This window comes from Bombina bombina, chromosome 6, assembly GCF_027579735.1.
Source record: "Bombina bombina isolate aBomBom1 chromosome 6, aBomBom1.pri, whole genome shotgun sequence".
NCBI classification, from domain to species: domain Eukaryota; kingdom Metazoa; phylum Chordata; class Amphibia; order Anura; family Bombinatoridae; genus Bombina; species Bombina bombina.
The window spans coordinates 668,634,433-668,653,781 of NC_069504.1; the positions used below are offsets into that span (position 1 = coordinate 668,634,433).

General features: G+C 38.8%; 1 protein-coding gene across 1 annotated transcript in view; it reads right to left on the bottom strand.

Moving 5' to 3' along the window:
• Nucleotides 1–1,358: 1,358 nt before the first annotated feature.
• Nucleotides 1,359–19,349, bottom strand: part of PLPBP (pyridoxal phosphate binding protein) — a 133,530-nt gene continuing 115,539 nt past the window's right edge. The window contains exons 5-8 of the mRNA XM_053717750.1: nucleotides 17,780–17,914; nucleotides 17,490–17,632; nucleotides 9,048–9,146; nucleotides 1,359–2,758 (exon numbers count right to left, since the gene is read on the bottom strand). Coding sequence (XP_053573725.1) covers nucleotides 2,624–2,758; nucleotides 9,048–9,146; nucleotides 17,490–17,632; nucleotides 17,780–17,914 — 512 coding nt within the window. The 3' untranslated portion in view covers nucleotides 1,359–2,623. The remainder of the gene's footprint in view (nucleotides 2,759–9,047; nucleotides 9,147–17,489; nucleotides 17,633–17,779; nucleotides 17,915–19,349) is intronic.

The window sequence follows — 19,349 nt, forward strand, 5'->3', positions numbered from 1 at the left end:
GCTTCATCTGATAATACGCTGGAATCTTCCATCAAATTAGACACAAAGTTGATCCGCCGTAGTTAAAGCATCAAGATCGTCAAATGTTGAAATGTGTGACGTAATATACGCTCCAGCGATAACAATCCGACGCAGATCGATGCTTATGTTATTCGAGCGGAATACTAATCATCCTCCGTCACATTCGACTCTATTTGACCCTCTTGCCAATTTATCAAACATTCAACAGGTATGCTCGCATCTATTCCAACGCAGCGTACCTATCGTTCAAACCGCCACCCTTGAGGCTGCGAATGTGAAAACACAGAAAGGTTATGTTTGATGCTGCAAGACAATGAAGTATACTAGATAATAAAAGTAAATTAGGAAGATGTTACCCTACTTATAGATTTAATCTTTGTCTCTCATTACAAAGCAAGGGGACAATATTATTGCTCCAAATTTGGTGCACTAGTAGATATAGGGATACAATGAAATAAATACATTACATAATATAGCCAACTTCTTTTTTTTGGGATAAATCTATTTGCATCATGTTTGTTTAATGCATGTAATACAAAAACAAATCTCCCCCTTTGTAACACACACCCACATGACAAACCAGTGATGATGACAGCAGAACTTATGGAGGAGCTTGCAACAGCTCACCCGTCTCAGAAGATCCATTGTAACATTTCTGTTTGTGTGTATATAGAGGCTTGTGTCACTTCTGTAAACAATTACCAACACTGTACCAAAGTATATTTATATAGTACATATTTTGGGTTTTGAAAAGTTTCAAAAAGAAAATCCAGTGTGGCCCCACTGAACAACCTTGCTCCAGAGTTTATTATTGTTTAAGGAGCCACTCTCATCTTTTTTCCGTGGCTCCTTTGATGGTAAATATATGCTGGTGTGACATATATACTGTAGCGCTGGAAAGCAGCGAGTTAAAACCGACACATCAAACCCACATCAACAACTAATTATAGTAAGCGTTTAAGGCAAACTGTTAAAATATGTATCCTAGGCAAATTACGGTAACTTTTCGATAACACAACAGTTATAAAACATTTGCTTCATTTTAATATACAGTTTTTAAAGCCTGGAAGAAGACATGATACTCTTTGTTCTATCAAACCGAGTATTCCAAAGTGTACAACAATTATGTTTTTGGGAAAAATAATATTCATGTTTGGAATAAACCACATTTTCTGTGTGAGTTATCCCCATCACCCTGTACGCAATAGATACATAAGTATCAGCTGCACTCCATGTCCGTTTCTATTTAGACATCTTGACCCTTTTCATGCATAAAAAAAAAACACATTTAACTGTTTCATATACACAATAGAAAAAATTCCCAATGGCTCATGAAATGTTGAAGCCAAGTGAAATTTAATAACTTTTTTATTACATAGTTTTTGTTGATAATTCTATTATAGAACACAGATCAGTAAAGTTTTTCACTATTTTAAATTCACTTAAAAGTAAGCTAACGTGTACAATTTCAGTACCAGAATAGCAGCCTTGTGTATAGGAGGTGCCAGTAATAAAGAACTTGAAGTTTGAATTCAGACTCACGGTTAAAGCTTCTTCAGCTGAACAGTGCCACCATGAGACAGCTTTTGAGATTGCACTTCCCTTCCTTTGCGTGGACGCACTTGTAACAACAAATCTCTGACAGTGGGTGTGCGACTAATTGGGAGTCATGGCCTCTTTGAGAGAAAAGCCCATAACAGAAGGGATGTGATCTGCTGACAATAAACTGCTTGTTCCACTTACTGTGAAAACAGTGGTAGTTCATTTATTACTAATAAGGGTCACAAAGAGGCAGTTCTGTCTCAGTTGATAACAGTATATACATTATTAAGTAATAAAAGGCATTGTGTGGAAAAAATGCTGTAGTCACTTATGTTCCCAGAATACACTTTTATTTCTTCACATAGCAGTGCATCAGGTTTGTCACATTCATTATTGTGCACAAGGAACATAAAAACACAACATTAAATAAAGTTTGGCCTTAGGAGCATGTTAGTAACACAGATATTTAGTTTAATGGCTGCAGACATTATTATTATTGAAGGCATAAAATAGCTATAATTGTTCTAATGGCATACAAATTCATATAGATTTTTGTCCTTTTTGTTAAGCAGTGTGTTTAAGAATTTGCCAATCCGGTACCAACAGTTTATACCTTAGATATTATGTTTAAATACAGTATTTTCTTTATTTTATCTATGAATTAGATTCAGGCTTTTTTCTTTGTTGGGTGGATACCATATGGTTGCATGGTCTTTGCACAGAGAGATCGCATGAGAAGAGAAATGATAAAGGACATAATGATGCAATTTTGAATTTAACGGAGCAGCAAATGATGAACTCTTGAAGAGAATATTTCAGTGAGGTGCTCAAATGGAATAAAGGGGCCAAAATCCAAAATTATTTGGCTGCTTTAACCCTTGGGCTGCTGGGTAGAACATACTGCACATTCTTCTCATAGTGAAAGTGTTTATTATAAATCAGAGCATTACACAAACGTCACTATAGTAGGTTGCCAACCTCTTTGGTAAGGAAAAATGTAAGAGGTCAATGTGGCTTCCTCTGCATTACTACCATGGCTAATACTCTCCACTACTGATCCTTATTCCTGCACTGTCAGGCTTCCTAATTTGTCCTGTGTGGCAGTTACATTCGGATCTTCTTTTTTAGGTTTGATGTAATTTCGTTCCCCAAAAATAGTGCTGCCAATACGGATGTTTGTGGAGCCAACTTCAATCTGGGGCAAGGAAAAAACCAAGACAAATGTTATATTTTTTATAACAGTAATTGATGCAGCTTTGGGTTTAGGTATAAAACATTTTCAATAAGGTTGTCCATAAATGCAACCACAGCCTAAATGCTCAGATCTGCTAGTATTTTGCCTCTATAGCAGGGTCAAATGTCTTTAATAGTGGTGGAAAGAAAGGGATGCATATACAAAAAATATATACAAAAAAATTACCGCGCCCCTGAGAGGCTAAAGGCTATCGGCTAGATTAGCGTTAGAGGCTATGCGGTGCTAACGAGCAGTTTATTGTCACCGCTCACTTACATACAGCGCTGGTATTACAGGTTTTTACAAACCCGGTGTTAAAAGACAAAAAGTGAGCGTAGAGCAAAATTTTGCTCCACACTTCACTTCAATACCAGCGCTGCTTAAGTCAGCGGTGAGCTGGTTATACGTGCTCGTGCACAATTTCCCCATAGGATTCAACGGGGAGAGCAGGCTGAGAAAAAGTCTAACACCTGCAAAAAAACAGCGTAAAAATCAGTAACGCAGCCCCATTGATTCCTATGGGGAAATAAAAGTTATGTCTACACCTAACACCCTAACATGAACCCCAAGTCTAAACACCCCTAATCTTACACTTATTAACCCCTAATCTGCTGCCCCTGAGATCGTTGACACCTACATTATACTCATTAACCCCTAATCTGCCGCTCCGAACATCGCCGCCACCTACATTATACTTATGAACCCCTAATCTGCTGCCCCCAACATCACCGACACCTACGTTATTTTTATTAACCCCTAATCTGCCGCACCCGACATTGTCGCAACCTACCTACATTTATTAACCCCTAATCTACCGCCCCCAACGTCGCCGCCACTATTCTAAATTTATTAACCCCTAAACCTAAGTCTAACCCTAACCCTAACACCCCCTAACTTAATTTAAATAAATCTAAATAAAATTCCTAACATTAACTAAATAATTCCTATTTAAAACTAAATACTTACCTATAAAATAAACCCTAAGCTAGCTACAATATAACTAATACTTACATTGTATCTAGCTTAGGGTTTATTTTTATTTTACAGGCAAGTTTGTATTTATTTTAACTAGGTAGAATAGTTACCAAATAGTTATTAACTATTTAATAACTACCTAGCTAAAATAAAGACAAATTTACCTGTAAAATAAAACCTAACCTAAGTTACACTAACACTTAACACTACCCTACAATTAAATAAATTAACTAAATTCAAAACAATTAAATAAATTAAATTAGCTAAATCACAAAAAAACAAACACTAAATTACAGAATATAAAAAACAAATTACAGATCTTTAAACTAATTACACCTAATCTAAGAGCCCTATTAAAATAAAAAGCCCCCCTCCCCAAAATAAAAAAACCCCTAGCCTAAACTATCAAAAGCCCTTAAAAGGGCCTTTGCGGGGCATTGCCCCAAAGTAATCAGCTCTTTTACCTGTAAAACCCACCACCCACACAACCAACCCCCCAAATAAAATACTATCTAAAAAAAACCTAAGCTCCCCATTGCCCTGAAAAGGGCATTTGGATGGGCACTGCCCTTAAAATGGCAGCTAGCTCTTTTGCGGCCCAAACCCTAATCTAAAAAATAAAAACCCACCAATACACCCTTAAAAAAAACCTAACACTAGCCTCCTGAAGATTGACTTACTGTTCTGAAGACCGGACATCCATCCTCAAGGAAGCGGCAGAAGTCTTCATCTAACCGGGCCGAAGTCCTCAACGAAGCCGGGAGAAGTCTTCATCCAAGCCGGGCGAAGTGGTCATTCAAGCCGGGCGAAGTCTTCATCCAGACGGCATCTTCTATCTTCATCCATCCGAAGTGGAGCGGCTCCATCTTCAAGACATCTGACGCGGAGCATCCTCTTCATTCTGAGTCTTCTTACTGAATGACGGTTCCTTTAAGTGACGTCATCCAAGATGGCGTCGATTAGATTCCGATTGGCTGATAGAATTCTATCAGCCAATCGGAATTAAGGTAGAAAAAATCCTATTCAGGATCCGTCATTCAGTAAGAAGACTCCGGATGAAGAGGATGCTCCGCGTCGGATGTCTTAAAGATGGAGCCGATCTGCGTCGGATGGATGAAGATAGAAGATGCTGTCTGGATGAAGACTTCTGCCCGTCTGGATGACCACTTTGCCCGGCTTGAATGAAGACTTCTGCCAGCTTCGTCGAGGACTTCGGCCCGGTTAGATGAAGACTTCTGCCGCTTCCTTGAGGATGAATGTCCGGTCTTCAGAACAGTAAGTCGATCTTCAGGGGGCTAGTGTTAGGTTTTTTTAAGGGTGTATTGGGTGGGTTTTATTTTTTAGATTAGGGTTTGGGCCGCAAAAGAGCTAACTGCCCTTTTAAAGGCAATGCCCATCCAAATGCCCTTTACAGGGCAATGGGGAGCTTAGTTTTTTTAGATAGAATTTTATTTGGGGGGTTGGTTGTGTGGGTGGTGGGTTTTACTGTTGGGGGTGTTTGTATTTTTTTTTTTTTTTACAGGTAAAAGAGCTGATTACTTTGGGGCGATGCCCCGCAAAAGGCCCTTTTAAAGGCTATTGATAGTTTAGGCTAGGTTTTTTTTTATTTTGGGGGGCTCTTTTTATTTTGATAGGGCTCTTAGATTAGGTGTAATTAGTTTAAAGATTTTTTTATTTTCTGTAATTTAGTGGGGGGGGGGTTGTGATTTAGCTAATTTAATTTATTTAATCATTTTTTATTTAGTTAATTTATTTAATTGTAGGGTAGTGTTAGGTGTTAGTGTAACTTAGGTTAGGTTTTATTTTACAGGTAAATTTGTCTTTATTTTAGCTAGGTAGTTATTAAATAGTTAATAACTATTTAATAACTATTCTACCTAGTTAAAATAAATACAAACTTGCCTGTAAAATAAAAATAAACCCTAAGCTAGATACAATGTAACTATTAGTTATATTGTAGCTAGCTTAGGGTTTATTTTATAGGTAAGTATTTAGTTTTAAAAAGGAATTATTTAGTTAATGATAGGAATTTTATTTAGATTTATTTAAATTATATTTAAGTTAGGGGGTGTTAGGGTTAAACTTAGGTTTAGGGGTTAATAAATTTAGAATAGTGGCGGTGACGTTGGGGGTGGCAGATTAGGGGTTAATAAGTGTAAGTAGGTTGCGGCGACATTGGGGGCGTCAGATTAGGGGGTTAATAAAAATAATGTAGGTGTCGGCGATGTTGGGGGCATCAGATTAGGGGCTAATAAGTATAATGTAGGTGGCGGCGATGTCCGGAGCAGCAGATTAGGGGTTAATAAATGTAGGTAGGTGGCGGCGATGTTAGGGGCGGCAGATTAGGTGTTAATATTTAACTAGTGTTTGCGAGGCGGGAGTGCAGCGGTTTAGGGGTTAATATGTTTATTCTAGTGGTGGCGATGTCCAGAGCGGCAGATTAGGGGTTAAAAAATTTATTTTAGTGTTTGCGATGCGGGAGGGCCTCGGTTTAGGGGTAATAGGTAGTTTATGGGTGTTAGTGTACTTTTTATCACTTTAGTTATGAGTTTTATGCTACGGCGTTGTACCATAAAACTCTTAACTACTGACTTTTAAATGCGTTAGGACTCTTGACAGGGTAGGGTGTACCGCTCACTTTTTGGCCTCCCAGGACAGACTCTTAATAACGGCGCTATGGAAGTCCCATAGAAAAAAGACTTTACGAAGTTTACGTAAGTCGTTTTGCGGTAAGGCCAAAGAAGTGTGCGGTGCCCCTAAACCTGCAAGACTCGTAATACCAGTGGTAGTGAAAAAGCAGCGTTAGGACCTGTTAACGCTGCTTTTTCAGCCTAACGCAAAACTCGTAATCTAGCCGTATGTATGGATAAAAAAAATAAATATATATATATATATATATACACAAATATGTATAAGCAGATTTACGTCTAACTCAGAGTGGAGACCAATCTAACAGAAGCCACTATGTTTTGCTTTAATAGTGGTGGTGCATGTTTTCATTGGCTCTAAAGCCCCCTGCGTCATCTGTAAAAGCTTTTCACAGGTACAGGTGGGCACTTGGCTAATATGCTGACAGTTCCAATTTTCAAAACTTTTTATTCTGATATGCCATGTATTTGCAATGATTACATTAACACACATGCTTATTAAAGGGCCATAATACCCAAATGTTTAAACACTTGAAAGTGATGCAGCATAGCTGTAAAAAGCTGATTAGAAAATATCACCTGAACATCTCTATGTAAAAAAGAAAGATATTTTACCTCAAAAGTTCCTCAGTAGCCACCTCCCATTGTAAAGGATTTCTAAGCAGCATTTTAGTGTGTCTGTCCTGGGACATCTGAAGGGATGAGCATCGTGCACTCTCATATTATTTCACCAATCAGGTAAAGGAAGCTTACTATGAAATCTCATGAGAGTTAAGTCAAATCTCATGAGATCACAGTAAGAGTTCATGACCTCAGCACTGCTGATGCTGATTGGTTTCTGTTCATTTCTTCATTTTTTTAAAAATTTTTTACCTGCAGCTGGGAGCAGCGGAGTATAACTTTTTACACAGAACTTACTCTGGTGAGCTGAGGAGATTGTGAGGTAAAATATCTTCCTTTTTTACATAGAGATGCTCAGGTGATATTTTCCTGTCAGCTTTTTACAGTTATACTGCATCAGTTTCAAGTGATTTAGCATATGAGTATTATGTCCCTTTAAGTTGGAATTTACTATCACTTTAATACTGCTTTTTAGAGTCTCTTGTTTTTAGAGTCTCTTGTTGTGATAATCTGTACCATACCTAGAATCCAAAATACCATACACAGGTACACTGAATAAATTAAATTATTAATTTGTAATACCCATTTTCCCTACAAGCTGGCTATTTTAGAGTCATAATTTGCTTAGTTTAAATAACAAACTATTTAAAGATGATATAGATATACAAAGGGAACACTGATTCAGATTAAAGTGAATGTAAATTTTGATGCTAAAGTGCCCGCTTTTAAAAAATTCGATTAAAAACAGGGGCACTTTAATTCATCAAAATTTACCTTTCACTCCTGTTGTGAAAAAAACCAAAACCTTACCTTTTAATCTTCACAGCAGCTCCAGCTTCCTCCACCCGTTGCAAAGCCTCTTCCTGGGTCTAAAATGAGGAATCCGGCTTCCTCCAATCACAGCATTGAATCAGACACTGATTTTCCCCGGGGGGGAAGCTGTGATTGGAGGATGACCTATCCATCATTTCTGACATCAGAAATGGCTTGCGACGACTGGAGGAAGCTGGAGCTGCTGTGAAGATTAAAAGGTAAGTTTTTTTTCACAACAGGAGTGAAATGTACATTTTGATGAATTAAAGTGCCCCTGTTTTTAATCAAATTTTTAAAAAACGGGCTCTTAAGCATTAACATTTGTATTCACTTTAACAAGCTGGGCAGACTGTACAAGAATCTTTCCATGAAGAAAGGAACTAAAAGTGTGGAGCTGAACAGCTTAAGTGGTCTTTAAAAGCTTCTGAAGATGACACTACCCTTTTCCGATACATTCCGATACATAAGTGATGGTAAATTCTCCCCTTTATAAAAACAGAGCCAGGAAGTTATTGATATTTTAGATGGAGTTTATAAACTTACTTTTTAATAAAGATATGAAATTCAAATACCCCGTGCTGCACCACCCACTTCAAAAGTAATTATTTCTGTGAGCCAACGGTCTGAATTCTTCCCCAGTCAGCACTGTAGCTACAACAAAGGTACCTTAAGGAGAGTGAACTGATAAGAGAACTGTTCAAACTTTCAGCTCACATAAAAAATTACTTTGAAGTAGACGGCGGAGCATGGGGTATTTGAATTTCATATCTATATTAAAAAGTTATAGCGCATCTTCATTACAACGGATGAATTAAACTCCATAAAAAATATCACTAACATTCCGGATCTGTTTTTATAAAGGAGAGAGTTTACCATTACATTAATTATGATACGGGTATTTGTGCACAAATATGTAGGGCAGTATATTTTGTTAAATCCAGTTTAATTTATAAAATAAAAGGTCTTCTTTACATAGGGCCTTCTGTACATACTCAATTGATGATAGGAGGGTATTACATAAGTATATTTTACCTATATTATAAATAAGAGAACCTAATGTACAGTCAGTAATAACTAAAATGTACACACACAGTAACTACTGTGTGAGGAGCATTTAAACATTTAGACTACATGTGAGTAGCAAGCTAAATAACGCACTATCTTCTATGAGTACAGGTAAAGATTTAACTCACAGCATGCTCAAAGTCCATGGACATTCCCATACTGAGCTCCACAGAATCCACCTGGAGTCCAAGCTTCTCACACACCTCTTTACGCTGAGTCAGCAACAACTGAGAATAAGAAAGATCAATCAGACAGTGCTCTTTCTGGAAATATCGAATATTTTTAATGGTTAAACAGTAAAGTATGTTTCAGGAGTTTAGGGGTTCCTCCAGCATAACTCTACCCCTAAAATCTTCCCTTAAAGATCACAATCCTCTAGTCTAGGAGTCAGACAATTCTCTGTCATCCAATCACTCACTAAGAGCTAAATTACAAGTGGAGCGATAATTTATCGTGTGCCCGTAAACGGGCAAATTCATCTGTTTACTGGTGCGCGATAAAATAACCAGCCATTACAAGTGGCTGGTTATTGCTACTGCGAGTTTGCAGTACCAATTAGTGCTCAGAAAATGAACCAGAGATCAGATCCCTGGTTAATTTTTTTAAATGTCCCCCAATTGGCCACACATTTAAGTCTAGTGTAGTTTTTTTTTATTTAAAAAAAAAAAAATGATGCTTACCTGATAAATGTATTTATTTTTTGACACGATGAGTCCACGGATCATCTTAATTACTAATGGGATATTCACCTCCTGGTCAGCAGGAGGAGGCAAAGAGCACCACAGTAGAGCTGTTAAATAGTTCCTCCCTTCCCTCCCACTCCAGTCATTCGACCGAAGTTAGGAAGAGAAAGAAAAAGCCAGGGTGCAGAGGTGTCTGAAGTTCATAATAACCCACAACCTGTCTAAAAAAACAGGGCGGGCCGTGGACTAATCGTGTCAAAAAAGAAATAAATTTATCAGGTAAGCATAAATTTTCTTTTCTTTTTTAATACACAATGAGTCCACGGATCATCTTAATTACTAATGGGATTCAATACCCAAGCTACAGTACACAGATGATACGGGAGGGACAAGACATGGAACTTAAACGGAAGGCACCTCTGCTTGAAGAACTTTTCTCCCAAAAGCGGCCTCAGCCGAGTCAAAAGTGTCAAATTTGTAGAACTTTGAAAAAGTGTGAAGAGAGGATCAAGTTGCAGCCTTGCAAATCTGTTCCACAGAAGCTTCATTTTTGAATGCCCATGAGGAGCAACAACCCTCGTGGAATGAGCCGTAACCCTCTCTGGAGACTGCTGTCCAGCAGTCTCATATGCAAAACGCATGACTCTCTTCAGCCAAAGAGAAAGAAGTATTCGTAACTTTCTGTCCCTTACGTTTTCCTAAGAAAAACACAAACAAGGAAGAAGAGTGACGAAAGTCCTTAGTCGCTTACAGGTAAAAAACTTTAACGCACGGACAACGTCCAAATTATGCAGAAGTCTTCCCTTTTGAGAAAAAGGATTAGGACACAAGTAAGATTAATGTTCCGATCAGGAACAACTTTAGGAAGAAATCCTAATTTAGTACATAAAACTACCTTATCTGAATGGAAAATAAGATAAGGAGACTCATACTGTAATGCCGAAAGCTCTGACACTCTCCGAGCAAAGGAAATCGCAACAAGAAATAAAACTTTCCAAGATAACAACTTAATATCTAAGGAATGCATAGGCTCAAACGGAACCCCTTGAAGAACTTTGAAAATTAAATTCAGACTCCATGGAGGAGTAACTGGTTTGAACACAGGCCTGATCCTGACCAAGGCCTGACAAAATGATTGCACATCTGGAACATCCGCCAGACATTTGTGTAACAAAATAGACAAGGCCCAGATTTGAACCTTTAGGGAACTAGTCGATAAGCCTTTATCTAAACATTCTTGGAGAAAAAACAAAATTCTAGGGATCCTAACTCTACTCCATGAGTAGCTCTTGGATTCACACTAATACAGATATGTACGCCATATCTTATAGCAAATCTTTCTAGTTACAGGCTTACGAGCCTGAATCATGGTCTCTATGACCGAGTCAGAAAAACCCTGCTTGGATAAAATTAAGCGTTCATCTCAAAGCAGTCAGCTTCAGAGAAACTAGATGTGGGTGAAGGATTGGCCCTTGATTAGAAGGTCCTTCCTCAACGGAAGACTCGACAGAGATGACATGTCCACCAGATCTGCATACCAAATCCTGCGAGGCCAAGCAGGAGCAATGAGGATCACTGATGCCATCACCTGCTTGATTCGAGCAATGACTCGAGGAAGAAGCGCAAACGGAGGAAATAGATATGCTAGAGTGAAGGTCCAAGGAACCACCAGAGCATTTAACAGTTCCGCCTGGGAATCCCTGGACCTCGACCCGTATCTCGGGAGCTTGGCATTCTGTCGGGATGCCAAGAGATCTAATTCCGGCTGAACCCACCTGAAAATCAGGCTGGAGAACACTTCCGGATGGAGTTCCCACTCCCCCGGATGAAAGGTCTGCCTGCTCAGGAAGTCCGCCTCCCAGTTGTCCACCCCTGGGATTTGGGTCGCCGACAGGCAACAAGAATGGGCTTCTGCCCACTGATTATTTTTGGTTACCTCTGTCATCACTAAGGAACTCCTCGTTCCTCCCTGATGATTGATGTAAGCCACTGAAGGTATATTGTCCGACTGGAACCTGATAAACTGGACCAAGGCTAACTGGGTCCAGGCCACAAGAGTCTAGAAGATCGCTCTCAGCTCCAGAATGTTCATAGGTAGAACAAACTCCCTGAGCCTTTAGGGAGCCCCAGACTGCTCCCTATCCTATAAGGCTGGCGTTTGTTGTCACAATCACCCAAGATGGTCTGTGAAAGCAGGTTCCCTGGGAGAGATGATCTAGAGACAACCACTATTAAAGAGAATCCCTTGTCTCCTGCTCCAGAAGTATTCGAGGAGACAAATCCGCATAATCTACGTTCCGTTGCTTGAGCATGCTTAACCGAAGCACAGCAAACAGTGATCCCAAAAACCTTGTGAAAATTCTGGGAGTTGTGGCAAGACCAAAGGGAAGAGCCACGAACTGGAAGTGTTTGTCCAGAAAAGCAAACCTTAGGAACTTGTGATGATCCCTGTAAATGGGAACATGCAGGTACGCGTCCTTTAAAGCCACTGTTGTCATAAATTGACCCTCTTGGATCAAAGGGAGAATGGAACCAATAGTTTCCATCTTGAAGGACGGTACTCTGAGAAATTTGTTTAGACTCTTGAGATCTAAAATTGGCTTGAAGGTTCCCTCCTTTTTTGGGATCCATGAACAGATTGGAATAAAATCCCAAACCCTGTTCTTGTACCGGAACAGGAACGATCACTCCCAGGTTGGAAAGGTCTCTTACGCAGTGTAAGAACGCCTCTCTTTTTGTCTGGTCTGCAGACAATCCTGAAAAACAGAAACTTGCCTCTGGGAGGAAAACCTGTATCCCTGGGACACTATCTCTATTGCCCACGGATCCTGAACCTCTCAAACCAAAGCCTGAGGAAAGTCTGCCCCCTACAAGATCCGGTCCCGGATTGGGGGCATGCCCCTCATGCTGGCCTTGATTCAATAGCAGGCTTTTTGGATTGTCTTCCCTTATTCCAAGATTGACTGGGTCTCCATGCAGGTTTAGTCTGTTCCTGTTTGGAGGCAGTAGAGGAAGAATTTCCCTTGAAATCTTGAAAGGAACGGAAATTGCTCTGTTGTCCTTTCTTCTTATCCTGAGGGAGAAGGTGACCATTATCTCCCGTGATGTCAGAGATAATCTCTGACAGGCCAGGTCCAAACAAGGTCTTTCCCTTGTAAGGAGTAGCTAAAAATTATGAATGTATGTATGGTGTACTTGTAAAGTACGGCTAATCACCCGTAAGGGTCTCAAGGTGCTGCTCATCTTATCGGCCTCAGAAGGATGAAATGTTGAGTGGACCTCGCAGGGGACTGAACCTGCAGCCCTTGGGTTGCTACAGAACTTAGCCACAGTGCCTTAGCATGCTGAGCTATTTGATAAGGTACAGAAGCTTAGACTTAGAGGACACATCCGCAGACCAAGGATTTAACCATAAGGCTCTGCGAGCTAGAATAGAGAAACCCAAAATCTTTGCTCCCAGCCTTGATAACTTGAAGGGAAGCATCCGAAATAAAGGAATTAGCCAGTTTAAGGGCTTTTATCCTATCCTGGATTTCACTCAAAGAAGTTTCTGTCCTGATAGCATCAGGTAACACCTCAACCAATATGCTGCTGCACTAGTGACAGTAGCAATGCACAAATATGTCTGCCATTGTAAGCCCTGGTGTACATAAAACATTTTTTTTTTTTTTTTAAACTACGACTGAGGGCAGTGAATTGTTGTTAGGCTTTAAGCCAAACTTTTAATTAGCGAATGTTGAGAAAAGATACAGCACTTAGCTGCGTTTTCTAAACCATGTTGTTATAACTTTGAATGGCGATTAGCCAAGTGTATGAATGAATGGTGGAATTAACTTGCATCTAAGTCAATGGGCCATTAATACAAAAGATTTAGCTAACTATAGCAGTACGTTGCATCGTTGTTAAAACCACGTCAATACAATATAGAAAGACTAACAGCTAATTATATGAATGAATGGTGGACTGCCTTACAACTAAGTTAATGGGCCAGTAATATGAAACGTAAAGCTAACTGTAGTGCATTGCATAACAATAGCATGCGATGTTATTAGTATCTAATCATTCAATACCGCTTGTGTGAAGCCCTTGGGCATTTGAGTCAAATATTTTTAGAAACAAGGTTAAACAACCTATGTATAAATTCACGCTGTATGGTCTCTTATAACCGCTATATTTAAAAGGCAACATTTGTATCAATTAGTGGAATTTATACACACCCTTGAAATTGTTACACCTATGTGTTAGACACTGTGGTTTTCTTATTTAGTTATATTACCTACTACAACCTGTGTACACCATATTGATGTGCAACTTAACCCATTACTATAACCCTATTAAGAATATAGCCACACTTGTCACTATAATTCAAGGATAATATCGGTACATGACACTAATTACATGTCCAGCAGCTAACGGTTCATAAGTACTAACATTAATGCGTACCATTCATTAAAAGATTGTGTATCTATATAACCTAACCCAAAAGGGGAACCATATTGTGCAAATATCCTTAAGGGCCAAACCAAGTGGGCACTCTGCTCTATATCCTAGTGTGACCAGAGCCAATATTATTTTAAAATAACGGCCTTAATCTAACAATTACAATTAAGCTAGCAAACCCTGCTTTATTAACAAAAAGAGTAATTTAAAGACCACAATACTGGACCACCAATAGAATTAAGAGTACAATAAGATGTGAAGTACATACATCACCTTATCAGAAGTATGAATACTACGACCATGAGAAATTGAATGTTTAAGTTCAAGAATCATGCATACTTACATTCATAAGCATTATACTGTACACCAAACTCGCTATAATAAGGGAATATCCTCTTGACCAGGAACACACTCATCCTGGGCTAAGAGTCAACTCTCTATGCATTTGCCTACGTTTGGCATTTATACTTAGTACACAGTATCCTCCTCAACATTCTGTGTTTTTATTTATAAATGTTTGTGTTTGTTTTGTGGACCATATTTTTAATTAAATCCTAATAAAGGTTATATTTTAATTACCACGGCATAGACCGTCTTCCCTTTGGAACTACATGCTCTAATTTATAAGCCACTTTCTTTCAGATGTGAGTGCTAATAAGTGTACATTTTTCAATCCTAGTATCGAAACAATCCCTTCTTTACGACTGAGAAGTCGCTGTTGTCCAATGTAGCTAAAACCTCCTTGAGTAACAGACGGAGGTGATGTGGCTAAAACTTGAAAGATACAACTTCAGCATCAAAAAGAGGAATTACACTGTGTTAGAGACCTCGCTTGCTGAATGTCTGTTCTACCTCTAATGCTTTCCCTGCAATATTGGGAAAGCAGACAACGCATCAGAACACATGAGAAGAGCGAAGTCTAAAAAAGTAACTCAAATGAGTTATAGAGGAAGCGCAGGGCACTGCATGTGAGGGCAATAATTTTTGGGACTCCTAAGGAGAAAATTGTTTTTATTAAACATTGTAATTAAATTTCTGAACAACATCCTCTTTGGAAAATGTTGTCTCAGAAAAAAAAAGGACTATCCCTAAGGATTACATTCCTCACATACCTGAGGAACAGCAAAGGAGTTGGTGGTTAAACATTGTGCAAAAACACAAAAGAAAGAGACCCTCTGCATAACCTCTTGGCCCATTTTGATTCAAAGAACCAAGAGCTTTCAAAGAATTTTTTAACTTTTTAATAAATGTAAACCATACAAAAACGTTACTGTCACTTTAAATTTTAAAAAGGGTAACCCTTTTCCTCCTTTCATAAACTGCTGTAAATAGGGCAGAACAGCTTAAATAATCTTTGTAATTTATCAATACCCCTCAGCAGGAAACTCCTGAGGTGACTGAACAGAAAAAAAAAAACAAAAAAAAACACTATCTCCCTCTGAGCAGTACGTTCACGATCCGGAACTCCACCGCAACAGGGAAAGACAGTCTCCGGTCCCAATTACGCATATAACATGAGGATGCGTAATAGGACCAGTAACTACACCATATCTCCTTGGACTCTCCGGAAGAGAAGGGAAAAAGGCACGCTATACAAATGCCGCCTCCCCAAGGACCGCCCATCGTGGGCGTTGACAAAAACAGTCATCTCCCGGTCGGCATCTTTTATGTAGCCGCCGGGAAATGAAAAGGCGCGCTATGTAAATGCCGCCTCCCTAAGGACCGCCTGTCGTGGGCGTTGACAAAACAGTCTTGACAATATAGTCATCTCCCGGTCGGCATGTTTTTTATGTAACCGCCAGGAGATGCATAGAGTGTCCCAGAGACTAAGTAATACAGTAGACAGTTAAACATAACAGCGCTCAATTACACCCGTCTAGGGCCATATCCGCACAGTCATCTCCCGGTCGGCATGTTTCTTATGTAACCGTCAGGGGAGATGAGATAAAGTGCCCCAGAAACTAACTATTACAAAAGTCAGATAAATGTAAAAGCACCCAATTACGCCCGCCGAGGGCGATATTAGTACAGTCATCTCCCGGTCGACATGTTTCTTTAAGTAACGGCCGGGAGATGTGACTACCACCATCGTCATTTGCCCTGTAAGGCATAATAAATAGAGTGCCCTCCAGTGCCTGCGCTAGCTGTCGCATATAGTCTCCTATGTATCAGGGAGAATTCATGCCATATAAAAATAAAGTGCCCATTTTCCATTAAGGGCTTCCTTATAAATCCCATCCATACAAAGTAAGTGCCCAACTTCTTCTGAGCTCCTTCTTTTAGCCCCAGAAATAAAAGTCAGCACTTACCTCATATACTGCCCGACAGCAAAGGCAGTTCCCAGGTTTGAGAGGTCCTATTCCTCACATAGACCTGTGAAAAAAGAGAAAATACTGAGTAATATCTCTCAGATTTTTCAGGGTTAGGGCAGCATAAATGTATGGGAGGTACAGTGAAAATTATGTCCCACAAGTTCCCATTGCTCTAAAGCCACCAAAGCTCTACTGAAGAGACTTATATGGACTACGGCTACACCCCAGGACAAAGCAGCACAATCTTGCACTACTTTAAAAATAATAAACTCTTGATTGAAGAATCTTTTACTAACACCTCACTTTACCTCTTCCTATCACTAACGTAGGCAAAGAGAATGACTGGGATGGGAGGGAAGGGAGGAACTATTTAACAGCTCTGCTGTGGTGCTTTTTACCTCCTCCTGCTGACCAGGAGGTGAATATCCCATTAGAAATTAAGATGATCCGTGGACTCATTGTGTCTTAAAAAAGAAAGTAGCATTTTTAAAAAAATAAAAAACAACTGCACAAAGCAGGTTTTAGGGGTTTAAAGTAGCGGGTGTGGAGTGTTAGAACTGTTTGTTCTCTATAAATATATATACATATATATTTATGTGTTAATATTTGTATATTCACATATAAAAACACATACATATATAATGTATATATTCATATATATTTAATTTTGCTGCCCATCGCTGCGCAAATTACCCCCTTCGCTGCACTAGGTTCTCATGTCGTGTCTTGCTGCATGAGAACGAGGCTCCCATTTGAGCCTATGAAAGCACGCTCATGAGCGCAAAGCTTCAGTGAAATGCGCACCTAACTTGTAATACCAGAGCACATTTGCACTCCACTTGCGATATTTTGCGCTCCACTTGTAATCTAGCCCTAAATGTTGCTGCAACCCTCTGCGGAACATTAACAAAGTCTCCCAGAAGCCTTAAAACTACTAATTAACTTTGTCCACCTTATGTTCTAACCCCAGATCCAAATGATTTCTATTTTACAACCACCATCAATAATTAAGCTCTGCTTACAATCCTAAAAGAAAAGTCAGGCATCCTCCATACACCACACTCCAATATGCAACTTCTATCTTAGCATGATATCCCATCACTTCCCCCTCAGCTTTATAGTAAATTGTTTGTACCTGGAAATCGGGGTTAGGTCCATCTTTAGTGTCATATCCAAAGCTTCCAATGGTCATCAGTCCAACAAATTCCAGACTAGGACATTTTTCATTGATATGTTTCACCACTGACACCGTTTCACCAGGAGGGAGGCCATGTTTGCCTGAAAGGAAATCAAATGTATAAAATATAAATAGCCTAAATAACCCTCCTGTCTGTAATATTGATTTTGTTTAGATTGTTAACATCTTCACATAAAGTCTGCAATAAAATAAATAAATGAGGGCACAAGCCTTTATAAGTCACTTACTTTCCTCGCTGCTTGTGTTAACTTGCACCATGACTTTTAACCTCTCTGATTGTCCCTTCTTCTGCCATGAGCTATTTACTTTGTCAGCAAGTTTTATGGAGTCTACAGTTTCCAACATATAGAGGTTTGGGAGAGCTAAGGAATAAAGAAGAGCAGAAAACAGATTAGAGATCAGATCAAATACTTCATGCGTTGTATAATTGGAATACTGTAATATTCTACCATTTTCATTTCAATTATATAAATACACAGCTTAGAAGTTGAGTGGCAGGAGTGAACAATTACACTAACATCATCATTTATTGTAGCTATATTTCAGAATGATCAAATACTGCAATATACAAAAGAGCTGCATAAAGCCAAAATGGAGGTTGCCATAAGTTTTTTGTTTTTTAATGCCTTAGACTATTGTGCACCTATATACAGTCTTCTCCCCAGGGCTGGTATTAAAAGGTTTAATTGTTTATTGCACAAATTATCATTAAATACAAGAAAACTTGAAAACGAGAGAAATCTCAATGTATCCTTCCTGGTAAAATATTTTATAAATAAATAAATACATTGGTGATAAATTAAGCAAAAATGTGGTGAGTTGGATAGCAGAAAATGCTATATTAGAAAGTATTACACTGCCCCCACCTGGCTACTTTATAATGCCACCCGGCTGTTATAATTCTCTGCATATATATTTATGTCCAGCTTTACAAAAAAACAAAACAACAAAAAAAAACATTAAATTGATTTTGGAATTAAAGGGGCATTTTTCATCTACAATATTATTTGAAAATATATTACAGTTTCTGTGCTAAATAAATTTAAATTTTGGTCATAAAGTTTATGAAGGTTCATGCTTCAATGCAGCAGTGACAGTGAGAAATGTCCCTGTTAACCACTGAGCAATACAGATCTAGGTAAAAATGCATTTCAAGAAAGATTCAGTAGTTTTTAGTTAATTCTGCACTGAAAGTAAAACTTAAAACCATGGACATAATCTAACGGGTACATAATAGAAACATGACTACTTCTGCAGCTATAATAAAAAAGCTTTTTAAAACAGAGATAAATCCCAACAGAAAAAGAACATTTTCAACTAAGATGTATGCTATACTAGTAAAGGTATAGTAATATGAGAAGAAAAAACATGAACAAGAAAAAAGATGGAGACTGGTCATTTATTTTCAGGACGGGGTATACAAGGTCGGGGTAGAGGAAGCAAGGCATACATTGGCTCAAGTGTAAAAAAAGAAAGGTTGGCACTTTTGAACAAAAAAGGAAATTTATGCTTACCTGATAAATTTGTTTCTTTTACGATACGATGAGTCCATGGATTTCATCCTTACTTATGGGAATATCACTTCCTGGTTAACAGGAGGAGGCAAAGAGCACCACAGCAGAGCTGTATATATAGCTCCTCCCTTCCCTCCCACTCCAGTCATTCGACCAAAGTTAGGAAGAGAAAGGAAAAGCCAAGGTGCAGAGGTGACTGAAGTTTAACAAAAATAAAAGACCTGTCTTATAAAAACAGGGTGGGCCGTGGACTCATCGTATCGTAAAAGAAACAAATTTATCA